At 46.2% G+C, this 16,123-nt stretch overlaps 1 protein-coding gene across 1 annotated transcript in view; it reads right to left on the bottom strand.

Annotated features, from left to right (window-relative positions):
* The window catches only part of LOC139262844 (protein diaphanous homolog 1-like), a 460,427-nt gene that overhangs the window by 247,245 nt on the left and 197,059 nt on the right, over positions 1–16,123 (bottom strand). The window contains exon 15 of the mRNA XM_070878024.1: positions 10,438–10,617. Within this exon, the coding sequence (XP_070734125.1) occupies positions 10,438–10,617 (180 nt within the window). The remainder of the gene's footprint in view (positions 1–10,437; positions 10,618–16,123) is intronic.

The following is a 16,123-nucleotide window of genomic DNA, read 5'->3' on the forward strand; positions in this document are numbered from 1 at the left end:
ATGTGAAAGCCATACATAGTCAGCAGAATAAGGGATAACAATGGGTCGTGAGGCACAGCAGATTTCTGCTTCCCCTTCTCGAGAGGAACTGTCGTGCACACAGAGAAGGAAATAGCAGCAGGAACAGACAGAGCATTCTTGCTGCAGACAAGGAAGTTGCCTGGAGGAAAAAGGACAATCCCCTTATTTAGAGTTATACACGGGATGCTTTTGTACAATACACAAACTCCCGAGAGATAATCCCACTGTCCGGGCCAGGCTTCAAGTTTGGAATGGTAACTCACGCAGAACAGATGGGGAAAAAGGCTTCATCTGCAAAGGACGAAGTCCGTTTGGGGGGGATGGGGGAAATCAATGCTGCATCAGAGTGGCCTCACATCAGAATTCTTGGGTCTCTGAAGACCTGAACGGAAACAGGGAACGGAACGGATATCCAAACCCTTAAATGCCTACACATTAAACCGTGAATACTGGAAGTGTGTGTCAGGGCCATCAGCATCCACAAAGAGAAAAGGCAGGTTAAGGTTTCAGGTGTAGCTCCTCCCCTCCCCCCTTTGCCAGAACACTGGAGAATTGCCTACAGTTAATCAGTAAAGTCCGCAGTACTGACAGAGGTCTCCTCCCAATGTATTTAACATCTATTTTTGGAAGATGCCAACTGTCCTCTTGCATACTTCCAACTTTTGTAGGTTTTTTTTCTCAAGATACACATGAAAAGGAAAGTTCTGAGGGTTTCAAGTTCCATTGGCAAGTACACCTCATTTTGACATATGGTTTAAAAACTAATAAAACACTGGACATCTGTTTCCGCAGGAACATACTTCCAGGGCAGCAAGGACAGCTATGGCGATACGATCCCTAGAAGCTGGACACGTATTGGCACCAGCATCACTTGCCACATCAGTTTCCAATTTAGATTAAGCTGCTAACTTGCCACCTCGTAGGTTCTGCCAAATGATACACTTGTTGTTTGCAAGGGGAATGTCCACTAAGGACCGAGCAAGAATATGGGTGCTGCAAAGAGATGCAAACCAGGTGTCCAACGTGTCTGCAATGTATTCACCTATGAGCATGCTCATAGGTTTGTGGAGCTGTTGAGTTGGGAGCGGCTTCGCCAGTCATGTGATGTTCACAAGACTCAATAAAACTCCAGCCAGTTGCGTTTGGGGAATCCACAAGGTAGGTGGTTGTGAGCCTAGTGGATGAACTGTTTGTTGTATATCTGTAAAGCATGCACTCCCATGTTCCGCCACCAGGGAGCTCGTCCCCTGAAGTCCCAAGGAATCCAAGCATCCCTTGGAGGTACTGTATATAAGACTGTCCCCAAGGCCTGTGCCTCACTCTGGAGTGTCTTATTAAAGACTGAGCTTACTGTTACTTTAACCTCCCTGTGTGCAGCCTCCTCTGTGTTAGGAACACAATAACTGGCGACGAGAATACGAATCCAACCTAAAGATGCAGCAAACTGTGGGCATCCTGGAGAAGTTCTCGGAGGGTGAGGACTGGGAAGCCGATGTCGAATGGCTAGACCAGTACTTTGTAGCCAACGAGCTGGACGGAGAAGGAAACACTGCAAAAAGGAGAGCGGTCCTCCTCACAGTCTGCGGGGCACCGACCTACAGCCTCATGAAGAATTTTCTGGCTCCGGTGAAACCCACAGGTAAGTCGTATGAGGAGCTGTGTACACTGGTTTGGGAGCATCTTAACCAGAGGGAGAGCGTGCTGATGGCGAGGTATCAGTTCTACACGTGCCAGCGATCTGAAGGTCAGGAAGTGGCGAGCTATGTCGCCAAGCTAAGGCGATTTATAGGACAATGTGAGTTTGATGGTTACCTGGAGCAAATGCTCAGAGACATTTTTGAACTGGGCACTGGCCATGAGACCATCCTATGAAAACTTTTGACTGTAGAGACACCGACCCTCAGTAAGGCCATTGCGATAGCACAGGCGTTTATGTCCACCAATGATAAGACCAAACAAATCTCTCAGCACACAAGTGCTAGCAATGTTCATAAATTAACTGGAACTGTGTTTGCGAGCAGAAATGTACAGGGCAGAACCCACAAGTCTGCAACTGCCAGCAGGCCTCAGGTGACCCAGATGACTCAGAGTCCCCAACAAAGGACGAATGCAAGGCAATTCACACCTTGTTGGCGTTGTGGAGGCTTCCATTCAGCCTATTCATGCCGCTTCAAAGGGTATGTTTGCAAGAGCTGTGGAACAATGGGGCACCTCCAATGACCTTGAAAACAAGCTGCAAGCTCTGCAAAACCTGCTAACCACCAGGTGGCAGAGGAAGATTGGTCCGTGGTGGATCAAAGCAATTTCGAGCCTGAGAGAGAGGAGGCAGATGCTGAAGTACACGGGGTGCACACATTTTCGACGAAATGTCCACCCATAATGCTAAACGTAAAAGTGAATGGCTTACCCGTAGCCATGGAACTGGACACTGGCACTAGCCAATCCATCATGAGTAAAAAGATGTTTAAGAGACTGTGGTGCAACAAGGCATTCAGGCCAGCCCTGAGCCCCATCCATACGAAACTGAGAACGTACAACAAAGAGCTTATCACTGTCCTAGGCAGCGCCATGGTCAAGGTCACCTACGAAGGCAGAGTGCACGAACTGCCACTCTGGATTGTCCCAGGCGATGGCCCCACACTGCTTGGAAGGAGCTGGCTGGGCAAAATCTGCTGGAACTAGGATGACATCCGAGCACTATCACATGTCGATGAGGCCTCATGTACCCAGGTTCTTAACAAATTTCCTTCCCTTTTTGAGCCAGGCATTGGAAACTTTTCCGGGGCGAAGGTGCGGATCCACTTGGTCCCAGAGGCACGACCCATTCACCACAAGGCGCGAGCGGAATCTCACATGATGAGGGAGAGAGTGGTATTAGCATGGATAGAGAATTGGCTGGCTAACAGAAAGCAGAGAGTCGGGATAAATGGGTCCTTTTCGGGTTGGAAATTGGTGGTTAGTGGTGTGCCACAGGGATCGGTGCTGGGACCACAGCTGTTTACAATATACATAGATGACCTGGAAGAGGGGACAGAGTGTAGTGTAACAAAATTTGCAGACGACACAAAGATTAGTGGGAAAGCGGGTTGTGTAGAGGACAGAGAGGCTGCAAAGAGATTTAGATAGATTAAGCAAATGGGCCAAGGTTTGGCAGATGGAATACAATGTCGGAAAGTGTGAGGTCATCCACCTTGGGAGAAAGAAAAGAGTAAAGGGGATTATTATTTGAATGGGGAGAAATTACAACATGCTGCGGTGCAGAGGGACCTGGAGGTCCTTGTGCATGAATCCCAAAAAGTTAGTTTGCAGGTGCAGCAGGTAATCAGGAAGGCGAATGGAATGTTGGCCTTCGTTGCGAGAGGGATGGAGTACAAAAGCAGGGAGGTCCTGCTGCAACTGTATAGGGTATTGGTGAGGCTGCACCTGGAGTACTGCGTGCAGTTTTGGTCACCTTTCTTAAGGAAGGATACACTCGCTTTGGAGGGGGTACAGAGACGATTCACTAGGCTGATTCCAGAGATGATGGGGTTACCTTATGATGATAGATTGAGTAGACTGGGTCTTTACTCGTTGGAGTTCAAAAGGATGAGGGGTGATCTTATAGAAACATTTAAAATAATGAAAGGGATAGACAAGATAGAGACAGAGAGGTTGTTTCCACTGGTCAGGGAGACGAGAACTAGGGGGCACAGCCTCAAAATACAGAGGAGCCAATTTAAAACCAAGCTGAGAAGGAATTTCTTCTCCCAGAGAATTGTGAATCTGTGGAATTCTCTGCCCAAGGAAGCAGTTGAGGCTAGCTCATTGAATGTATTCAAGTCACAGATATAGATTTTTAACCAATAAGGAAATTAAGGGATACGGGGAACGGGCGGGTAAGTGGAGCTGAGTCCACGGCCAGATCAGCCATGATCTTGTTGAATGGCGGAGCAGGCTCGAGGGGCTAGATGGCCTACTCCTGTTCCTAATTCTTATGTTCTTATGTAAATCGAGCTGGACAGGCTGCAACGCGATGGCATCATCTCCCCAGTAGAATTCAACGAGTGGGCCAGTCCGATTGTTCCAGTACTGAAAAGTGATGGCACGGTCAGGATTTGCGGCGATTATAAAAGTAACTATTAATAATTTCTCGCTACAGGACCAATAGCCACAACCTAAGGCAGACGACCTATTTGCAACGCTGGCAGGAGGCAAGACGTTCACCAAGCTCGACCTGACTTCGGCCTACATGACGTAGGAGCTGGAGGAGTCTTCGAAGGACCTCACCTGCATCAACACGCACAAGGGACTGTTCATCTACAACAGATGCCCATTTGGAATTCGGTCGGCTGCAGCAATCTTCCAGAGAAACATGGATAAGCCTACTCAAGTCGGGACCATACATGGTGTTCTTTCAGGACGACATATTGGTCACAGGTCGGGACACCGCCGAGCACCAACAAAACCTGGAGGAGGTCCTCCAGCGACTGGATCAAATAGGGCTGCGGCTGAAGAGGTCGAAATGCATCTTCACGGAAACAGAAGTGGAGTTTTTGGGGAGAAAGATCGCGGCGGACGGCATTCGGCCCACAGACACCAAGACAGAGGCTATCAGGAACGCGCCCAGGCCACAGAACGTCACGGAGCTGCGGTCGTTCCTGGGACTCAACTATTTTGGTAACTTCCTACCGGGGTTAAGCACCCTTTTAGAGTCCCTACATGTGTTATTGCGCAAAGGTGAGTATTGGGTATGGGGAAAAAAAACAAGTAATTGCTTTTGAGAAAGCCAGAAACATTTTATGCTCCAACAAGTTGCTTGTATTGTATAACCCGTGTAAAAGACTTGTGCTAGCATGTGACACGTCGTCGTACCGAGTTAGGTATGTATTACAACAAGCGAACGTTGCGGGGAAGTTGCAACCTGTCGCCTATGCCTCCAGGAGTTTGTCTAAGGCCGATAGAGCCTACAGCATGATTGCGAAAGAGGTAGTGTGTGTGTGTGTGTGTGTGTGTGTATTCGGGATGAAGAAAATGCATCCGTACCTGTTTGGCCTCAAATTTGAGCTGGAAACCAATTACAAGCCCCTCACATCCCTGTTCACTGAAAACAAGGGGATAAATACTAATGCCTCAGCCCGCATACAAAGGTGGGCACTCACGCTATCAGTGTATACATATACCATCCGCCACAGGCCAGGCACCGAGAACTGTGCGAATGCTCTCAGTCAGCTATCATTGCCCACCACTGGGGTGGAAATGGCGCAGCCTGCAAACTTGTTGATGGCCATGGAAGCGTTTGAAAATGATAAATCACCTGTCACGGCCCGCCAGATTAGGACTTGGACCAGCCAAGATCCTCTGCTGTCCCTAGTAAAAAAGTGTACTGCATGGGAGCTGGGCCAGCATCCCCTTCGAAATGCAAGAGCCAATCAAGCCGTTCCAGCAGCGAAAGGACGAGCTGTCCATTCAGGCAGACTGCCTGTTGTGGGGTAACCGCGTAGTGCTACCAAAAAAGGGCAGGGAGACGTTCATCTCGGATCGCCACAGCACACACTCGGGTATAGTAATGATGAAAGCGATAGCCAGATCCCACGTGTGGTGGCCTGGTATCGACTCTGACTTAGAGTCCTGTGTACGGCAATGCAGCGTGTGTGCTCAGTTGAGCAATGCGCCCAGTGAGGCACCACTACGTTTGTGGTCCTGGCCCTCCAGACCATGGTCGAGGATCCATGTCGACTATGCGGGCCCGTTTCTCGGTAAAATGTTCCTGGTGGTGGTGGATGCTTTTTCAAAATGGATTGAATGTGAAATAATGTCGGGAAACACCGCCACTGCCACCATTGAAAGCCTGAGGGCCATGTTTGCCAACCACAGCCTGACTGACATACTGGTCAGTGACAACGGGCCATGTTTCACCAGTACCGAATTTAAAGAATTCATGACCCGCAATGGGATCAAACATGTCACCTCGGCCCCGTTTAAACCAGCCTCCAATGGGCAGGCAGAGCGGGCAGTACAAACCATCAAAGAGAGTCATAAACGAGTCACAGAAGGCTCACTCCAAACCCGCCTGTCCCGAGTACTACTCAGCTACCGCATGAGACCCCACTCGCTCATAGGGGTACCCCCTGCTAAGCTACTCATGAAAAGGACACTTAAAACCAGACTCTCGCTGGTTCACCCCAACCTGCATGATCAGGTAGAGAGCAGGCGGCAGCAACAAAATGTAAACAATGGTCGCGCCACTGTGTCACAGGAAATTGATCTGAATGACCCTGTGTTTGTGCTAAACTATGGACATGGTCCCAAGTGGGTTGCGGGCACAGTGATAGCTAAAGAAGGGAATAGGGTGTTTATAGTCAAACTAGACAATGGACAAATTTGCAGAAAGCACCTGGACCAAACGAGGCTGCGGTTCACAGACTGCCCTGAACAACCCACAGCAGACACAACCTTTTTTGAGCCCACAACACACACCCAAAGGAGCAACACCACGCCGGACCGGGAAATCGAACCCATCACGCCCAACAGCCCATGCTCACCTAGCAGCTCTGCAGGACCAACAACACGCCAGCCCAGCGAGGGCACAGCCAACACACCAGAACAGACATTTGTACCGAGGCAGTCCACCAGGGAAAGAAAGGCTCCCGACTGCCTCACCTTGTAAACAGTTTTCACTTTGACTTTGGGGGGCATGAGGGGTGCAGCGGGAGTGATGTTGTGTATCTGTAAGCATGCACTCCCATGTTCCACCACCAGGGAGCTCATCCGCTGAAGTCCCAAGGGATCCCAGCATCCCTTAGGAGCACTGTATAGAAGCCGGCTCCTAAGGCCTGTTCCTCACTCTGGAGTATCTTATTAAAGACTGAGGTCTCTGTTACTTTAACCTTCCTGTGTGCAGCCTCATCTGTGTTAGGAACACAACACTGGTAATGTGTAGTGTGATTGTTAAACCAACTAATTCTTAATAGCAATGTGTTGCTATGAATTCTTAAGCAAAGAACCCATGAAGCAAATACATTTCAATGTCCACAGAGATCGATTGCTTTAGAACGCTTGCCTTAGAAAAAAGAAGTGGTTCAACAGCAGCCACAGAAAGCCGACAAAAAATGAAGTCAAGACAACAGGCCAACTGATGAACATCAGAATATAAACTGAGGATTTGCCCTGGGATTGTGACAAAGGTTCAGACCCAAGTATTTATTTTGAGTGCCTTTCAACCAATCCTGTGCAACCGTATGGTTCCACAAGATGGCTTCTATCCTGATGAGTGTATTTTTTTTTAATAAACTCATGGTTTCATCAAGGTAGCCGTTGCCTGTTGCCCTGCCAGAATTTCACAAGATGCAGGGAGGTCAAGGAGAAAAGAAGCCCATTGTCACTATGCTCATCGTTTGGAGATAGGAATCGAAGAAACATATAGCACAGGAGGTGGTCATTCGGCCCATCGTACGTACCTGTGACAGCTCTTTGAAAGAGCTATCCAATTAGTCCCATTCCCCTGATCTTTCCCCATAGCCCTGCTAAATTTGAAAATATTGAATAGAAAACTTAGATTCCAACACCTTCGTCACCTACGCGGAAAACTACAAAGGTGTGATCCACGTTAAAATTTGCAGGAGAATTGACAACGTCGAGAAAAGGATTGCTATTTTTTTTTTAATCTGGAGAAGCTCTCACAATCAACGATCTTAAAAGGGCTGCTTTGACAAGCGGATAATCTTGGCTGACCCACGGGCGATGCAAAGGAACAAAGGCACATACCTGCGTGCTGAGAGATCCTGCTTTAATATCTAGGCTAGATAATAAAAGTGGGCTGGGACTACTTTTGAGAATCCGGGCAACAAGCACCCAGTCAGACCTACCACAAATATAGTGAACAGAAATTCTGTTGGGGTTGAGAAGAGACATGTACTTGTAAAGCATATGAATGCAATTTCCTGACACTATTAATAGGCTTTTTAATAAAGCTTTAAAAAGAATGAACACTTACAAAAGTTGCAGGCTAGCTAAATATTAGTTGGCCTACGACGCTATAAAATGGAAACACAGTAAGCACCCAGACACAGGTTTACCACGTGTGAATTATTAGTACGAGAGGAATGTCTGCACAAATGCCACTTCAGTAAAACAAAGTGTGTTAAAGAGATCAAGTTTCTGTAACATGCAGATCGGAAGAAATGTTCCACATAAGCGCTCAGCTCTTTCAATATCCACTCCAATGGGAACAGAGGCAGCCATGGTGGGACAGGCAAGGCATTAACTATTAACTGAACTCCGGTTACAAAATTAACAAAAAGCAAAAAAAAACGAAAGGCAACAGATGGCGGAAATCTGACAAGAAAAAAAAAAAGAGGTAAAATGCTGGAATCACTCAGCAAGTATGGCAGCATCATCGGTGCAGAGAGCAGCAACGTTAACGGTTCGGGTGTAGTCAAATCTGATACCGGATTTGATGGTGGATTCAGAGTCGGAACGTTAACTTGCGAAGTTCTCACTACAGACGGTGCCTGTCCTGCTGAGTATCATAAGAACACAAGAACGTAAGAATGAGGAGGAGGCGGCCATTCGGCCCCTCGAGCCTGCTCTGCCATTCAATAAGATCATGGCTGATGATCTCCCTCAACTCCACTTTCCTGCACTATCCCCATATCCCTCGATTCCCTTGTCCTCAGCACTTTCCCTTCTTTTCGTTTCCGATTACAAAATGCCTGGCAAGCTACATTTGATGGGAGCCCAATTGACTGGTGACAAAATATATTTCTACTCTTGATAGCCCAACATTCTGATATTTGAAGCGGGTAATTAAAACGAATACAACCCGGGGGGGGGTAAAATTCAACTGGAAGGGGAGGAAAATGCACAGTAATGGGTGGGTCACCCATTGTATATTCCCTGCACCCAGAGTTTACTTTCTAATACCTTTAATGGAGAAAACAAAGAAACGGGAGGAGGTGGGGGTGAAAGAGAAAACAGAAGGTCGATCAGCTGCCGCCCATCCTGCGCCCCAGACAGTTGAACTTTACCCCCAAGAATTGCTCGTTAGGCAGTTTTAAAACCACACTTTATGATCCAACAGCTTGTGCATGTATTTTTGTAGGATCATTTGTCAGATTATTTTTTTTTAAAAAAGGGGACAAGTTATATAATGTCTATATCATTCTTCCCATCCATCATCATCATCATCATCATAGGCAGTCCCTCAAAATCGAGGAAGACTTGCTTCCACTCTAAAAGTGAGTTCTCGGGTGACTGCAGTCCAATATGGGAATTACAGTCTCTGTCGCAGGTAGGATAGACTGCCGTTGAAGGAAAGGGTGGGTGGGGAGTCTGGTTTGCCGCACACTCCTTTCGCTGCCTGCGCTTGGTTTCTGCATGCTCTCTGCGACGAGACTCGAGATGCTCAGCACCCTCCCGGATGCTCTTCCTCCACATAGAGCGGTCTTTGGCCAAGGACACCCAGGCGTCAGTGGGGATGCTGCACTTTATCAAGGAGGCTTGGAGGGTGTCCTTGAAACGTTTCCTCTGCCCACCTGGGGCTAGCTTGCCTAATAGGAGTTCCGAGTAGAGCGCTTGCTTTGGGAGTCTTGTCAGACATACGGACAATGTGGCCCGCCCAAGTGTGGTCAGTGCTTCGATGCTGGGGTTGTTGGCCTGATCGAGAACACGAACACCAACACTAACCCATCCACTCCACTACTAGTTAAGAATATATTAAACTATTTAAAATGTTATAAAAAATGGGGTACACCATTCAGCCCCTTGAGCCTGTTCTGCCATTCAATTGGATCATGGCTGATCTGCACCTCAACTCCATTTACCTGCCTTTGCTCCAAATCCCTCAATACCTTTTACTAACAAAAATAATTTTGGGCAGTTAACCGCTCAAGTTCCAAACAACATTCAGTACTCAAAAGGGTTAATCTGCGCCATTTCATTATAGTATTTTCAAAAATATTTTCAGCCTTCAAAGCTCCAATGGTCTCCTGGGATCCACAGCCTTTTGGAGGGAGAGAGTTCCAGATTTACTGAGACAGATAGATTTTTGGAGTCTAGGGGAATCAAGGGATATGGAGATCGGGCAGGAAAGCAAAGTTGAGGTCGAAGATTAGCCATGGCCTTATTGAATGGTGGAACAGGCTGGCGGTATGGCTAAACCCGATCCTAATTCTTATATTTCTACAACCCTTTGCGTGAAAAAAGTACTTACTGATTTTATCCCTGAATGGTCTGGCTCTAATTTTAAAATTAAGACTCCCCCTCCCCTTTTCTGGATTTCTTCAAGAGAGGAAATAGCTTCTCTGCATCTGCCCTATCGAATCCATTTATCATTTCACCTCTGAACCATCCCAACATGCCTTTGGAAAGCTGGAGAGAGACTGCGGCTCTCAGGGGAGTACACTCGCAGTATGTTATGTACTATTTAAAGTGAATTACCTCATCCTTCAGTTGAGTGATTTCATTCAGCAGTTTCTTGTTATCAGTCTCCACCTCGGTTTTATCCGTCTCGAGCGCCTGTTGCTTTGTTTGAAGTTCAGACAGCTTTGCTTCAAAATCGGTTTCTTTCTTCCGAATTTCCACTTGCAGCTCATGTCGAGTTGTTAACTCCAAATCAAGCTGTTTTTAAAAAACAAACAAACACAAATATTTATTACAAACAGAACACAGATTCGTACAGCACAGGAGGAGGCCATGCGGCCCAACGTGCCTTTGATGCTCTTTGGTAGAGCTATCCCATGTCTCTCTCTCTCTCTCTCTCTCTCTCTCTCGCCGGTTAAGCAATGCCTCAATTTCAAAATTCTCATCCTTGTTTTCAAATCCCTCCATGGCCTCGCCCCTCCCCATCTCTGTAATCCGCAATCCACCCCCCTCCACCTCCACCACCCACCCCACCCCACCCCACCGCCCGAGATGTCTACATTCCTCTAATTCTGCCCTCTTGAGCATCCCTGATTGTAATCGCTCAACCATTGGTGGCCGTGCCTTCTGTTGCCTGGGCCACAAGCTCTGGAATTCCCTCCAGAAACCTCTCCGGCCTCTCTATCCTCCTTAAAATCTACCTCTTCGCTCAAGCTTTTGGTCACCTGCCCTAATTTCTCCTTATACAGCTTGGTGTCATTTTTAAAAATCTCATAATACTCCTGTGAAGTGCCTTGGGACATATCACTGCATTAAAGGTGCTATATAAATACAAGTTGTTGTGCCGCGATAGGGCATTAATAAGATTGGTGGGAGAAGTACATAATTGGTAGACACATATTGCAGTGACCACCACTGAACTAAGATAAGCTTATGACTAATTGTCCATTCATGTTAACATGTAGACTTCCAATAAAAGTTTAAAAAAGCAAAAATAGGTACTGAGCTGTAAGGCCAGGAAAGTTGGAGGTTTGATCAGTGCTGATTGAGGATGTCAGCCAGAATGGCAATATGAGCATTACAATTAGGCTAGGAAGAGGGGGGCACGGGGGTTAATCCAATGCTCCCATTCCTAACATCTGTCCGGTTCTCTTCTGTAGGGAAAGCGGAACATGGAAAGTGCATATGGATCGGGTTCCACCGGAACGCAGGCCTCCCACCACGGTCGAATAGTCGACCAACACTCAATGTCACGTACAGGGATTGGCCACTTGTGTGTCGCATCAGAATCCAGGTGGTACTGATGGAACTATACTCGGTATAACTTTGTATCAAGGGAGGAGAGAATAATAAAGGAGGGGAAATACTGACATGAGCCAAGGCTTGGTAAAACGTCAGTCATCTTGAGAAATTATAATAAAGGTGAAAAAACAATGGGGGAGTTCAAGAGACGCGATGTGCACATCAGAATAGTCAAAAGATTAGAGTGCAGGAAGGAGAGAAAGAAACAGTCAGAGAGGGCGTGACAGAGAAAGAGAGAAGGGATAATAAAAACGATATAGAAGAGAGATAAAGGAGAGAAAGAAAGAGAAATAAATATATGCTAAAATAAACCTCCTGTAAAAGAGGTAGCAGTTAGCAGTTAATGGAAACGATGTAATTGGCATCACGGAGACATGGCTCCAGGGTGACCAAGGCTGGGAACTGAACATCCAGGGGTATTCAACATTTAGGAAGGATAGACAGAAAGGAAAAGGAGGCAGGGTAAAGAGGAAATTAATGCAATAGTAAGAAAGGACATTAGCTTGAATGATGTGGAATCGGTATGGGTGGAGCTACTGAATACCATGGGGCAGAAAACGCTAGTGGGAGTTGTGTACAGACCATCAAACAGTAGTAGTGAGGTTGGGGACAGCATCAAACAAGAAATTAGGGATGCATGCAATAAAGGTACAGCAGTTATCATGGATGACTTTAATCCACATATTGATTGGGCTAACCAAACTGGTAGCAATGCGGTGGAGGAGGATTTCCTGGAGTGTATTAGGGATGGTTTTCTGGACCAATATGTCGAGGAACCAACTAGGGAGCTGGCCATCCTAGACTGGGTGATGTGTAATGAGAAAGGACTAATTAGCAATCTTGTTGTGTGAGGCCCCTTGGGGAAGAGTGACCATAGCTTGGTAGAATTCTTTAAGATGGAGAGTGACACAGTTAATTCAGAAACTAGGGTCCTGAACTTAAGGAAAGGTAACTTCGACGGTATGAGGCGTGAATTGGCTAGAATAGACTGGCAAATGATACTTAAATGGTTGACGGTGGATAGGCAATGGCAAACATTTAAAGATCACATGGATGAACTTCAGCAATTGTACATCCCTGTCTGGAGTAAAAATAAAACGGCGAAGGTGGCTCAACCATGGCTAACAAGGGAAATTAAGGATAGTGTTAAAGCCAAGGAAGAGGCATATAAATTGGTCAGAAAAAGCAACAAACCTGAGGACTGGGAGAAATTTAGAATTCAGCAGAGGAGGACAAAGGGTTTAATTAAGAGGGGAAAAATAGGGTATGAGAAGAAGCTTGCCGCGAACATAAAAACTGACTGCAAAAGCTTCTGCAGATATGTGAAGAGAAAAAGATTAGTAAAGACAAACGTTGGTCCCTTGCAGTCGGATTCAGGTGAATTTATAATGGGGAACAAAGAAATGGCAGGCCAATTGAACAAATACTTTGGTTCTGTCTTCACGAAGGAAGACACAAATAACCTTACGGATGTACTAGGGGACCAAGGGTCTAGTGAGAAGGAGGAACTGAAGGATATCCTTATTCGGTGGGAAACTGTGTTAGGGAAATTGATGGGATTGAAGGCCGGTAAATCCCCGGGGCCTGATAGTCTGCATCCCAGAGTACTTAAGGAAGTGGCCCTAGAAATAGTGGATGTATTGGTGATCATTTTCCAATAGTCTATCAACTCTGGTTCAGTTCCCATGGACTGGAGGGTAGCTAATGTAACACCACTTTTTAAAAAGGGAGGGAGAGAGAAAAAGAGGGTAATTATAGACTGGTTAGCCTGACATCAGTAGTGGGGAAAATGTTGGAATCAATTATTAAGGATGAAATAGCAGCGCATTTGGAAAGCAGTGACAGGATCGGTCCAAGTCAGCATGGATTTATGAAAGGGAAATCATGCTTGACAAATCTGGAATTTTTTTTGAGGATATAACTGGTAGAGTGGACAAGGGAGAACCAGTGGATGTGGTGTATTTGGACTTTCAAAAGGCTTTTGACAAGGTCCCACACAAGAGATTGGTGTGCAAAATCAAAGCACATGGTATTGGGGATAATATATGGATGTGGATAGAGATCTGGTTGGCAGACAGGAAGCAGAGTCGGGATAAACGGCTCCTTTTCAGAATGGCAGGCAGTGACTAGTGGAGTGCCGCAGGGCTCAGTGCTGGGACCCCAGCTCTTTACAATATACATCAATAATTTAGATGAAGGAATTGAGTGTAATATCTCCAAGTTTGCAGATGACACTAAACTGGGTGGCGGTGTGAGCTGTGAGGGGGACGCTAAGAGGCTGCAGGGTGACTTGGACAGGTTAGGTGAGTGGCAGATGCGTATAATGTGGATTAATGTGTGGTTATCCACTTTGGGAGCAAAAACGCGAAGATAGATTATCTGAATGGCGGAAGATTAGGAAAAGGGGAGGTGCAACGAGACCTGGGTTTCATGGTACATCAGTCACTGAAAGTTGGCATGCAGGTACAGCAGGCGGTGAAGAAGGTAAATGGTATGTTGGCCTTCATAGCTAGGGGATTTGAGTATAGGAGCAGGGAGGTCTTACTGCAGTTGTACAGGGCCTTGATGAGGCCTGATCTGGAATATTATGTTCAGTTTTGGTCTCCTAATCTGAGGAAGGACGTTCTTGCTATTGAGGGAGTGCAGCGAAGGTTCACCTGACTGGCTGGACTGACATACGAGGAGAGACTGGATCAACTGGGCCTTTATACATTTGAGTTTAGAAGGATGAGAGGGGATCTCATAGAAACATATAAGATTCTGACGGGACGGGACAGGTTAGATGCGGGTAGAATGTTCCCGATATTGGGGAAGTCCAGAACCCGGGGACACAGTCTTCGGATAAGGGGTAGACCATTTAGGACTGAGATGAGGAGAAACTTCTTCACTCAGAGAGTTGTTAACCTGTGGAATTCCCTGCCGCAGAGAGTTGTTGATGCCAATTCATTGGATATATTCAAGAGGGAGTTAGGTATGGCCCTTACGGCTTAGGGGATCAAGGGGTATGGAGAGAAAGCAGGAAAGGGGTATTGAGAGAATGATCTGCCACGATCTTATTGAATGGTGGTGCAGGCTCGAAGGGCCAAATGGCCTACTCCTGCATCTATTTTCTATGTTTCTAAAAATAAATATGGTGTACCTAGCTCACAATAAATATGTAAAGGCAGAAGTCTTTTGAATTACTCGGGGCTATTTCGGTTTATTATATTTTCTTCCTGAGGATACAGATGGTAAAAGCATCTCATGATAATGGAGGCTTCACCAGAATGACTGGGCATCTTGATCAGTCTCCTATTTAATCTATTCCTACCTGACTATATTATTCCACCGAGGTCAGTGAAAGCAGGCTCGATACAATCAAGCCAATGCCACAAAATACAAAGTGATGGATGATCCAGGATTTTACAGCCTCTTAAATCATCCAGAGTTTGGCAGCTTTCTCCAAACCGTTACATGTTCGTCTATTTTTGCAGCTGACTCATTCCTTCCGTCCAAGCCTGGTTTATTTCACAGGAGAGGCTGATTGATTTCATGCCTTCAAATCAGACTATGGGACTATCTTGCTACAGATCACCCGGACTGGGCGGGATGCGCCCTAGGTATCTGAAGGAAGCAAGGGTGGAAATTGTGGAGATGCTGGCCACAAACTTCCAATCCCCAGATACAGAGGTGGTGCCAAAGGACTGGAGGGTTGCAAATGTTACACCCTTGATCAAAACAGGCGAGAAGGATAACCCTTGGCAATTACTTGCCAGTCAGTTTAACGTCGGTGGTCGGGAAGGTTTTAGAAACAATAATCCGGGAGAAAATTAACAGCCACTTGGACATGCATGGACTAATAAAAATTGAGGGAAAATCGTGTTTTGACTACCTTGATTGTGTTTTTTTTTTTAATGAGGTAACAGAGAGGGTGGATGAGGACAATGCAGCTGATGATGTGTACATGGACTTTCAAAAGGCATACGATGAAGTACCACATACTACGCTTGTTAGCAAAACGGACAAAAAGAGAAGTCGCAGCATGGATACAAAATTGGCTAAGGGACAGAAAGCAGAGTTGTGACGAATAGTTGTTTTTCGGACTTAAGGGAGGTAAACAGTGACATTCCCCAAGATTCAGCACTAGTACCACTGCTCTTCTTGATATACATTAATGACTTGGACTTGGAGGTACAGGGCACAATTTCAAAATTTGCAGATGATACGAGACTTGGAAGTGTAGTAAACAGTGAGGAAGATATAAATAGATCTCAAGAGGCCATTGACAGGCTGGTGGAATGGGCGACATATGGCAGATGAAATTCTATACGGAAACGCAGTAGTAAGAATAGGAGAGACAATACATGCTAAATTGTACAATTTTAAAGGGGCTGCCAAAAGAGAGAACTGAGGGTGTTTGTGCACAAATCATTGAAGGTGGCAGGACAGGTTTAACAAAGCAATTAATAAAGCATATAGGATC

The sequence above is a fragment of the Pristiophorus japonicus genome, chromosome 4 (genome assembly GCF_044704955.1).
Source record: "Pristiophorus japonicus isolate sPriJap1 chromosome 4, sPriJap1.hap1, whole genome shotgun sequence".
Classification (NCBI taxonomy): domain Eukaryota; kingdom Metazoa; phylum Chordata; class Chondrichthyes; family Pristiophoridae; genus Pristiophorus; species Pristiophorus japonicus.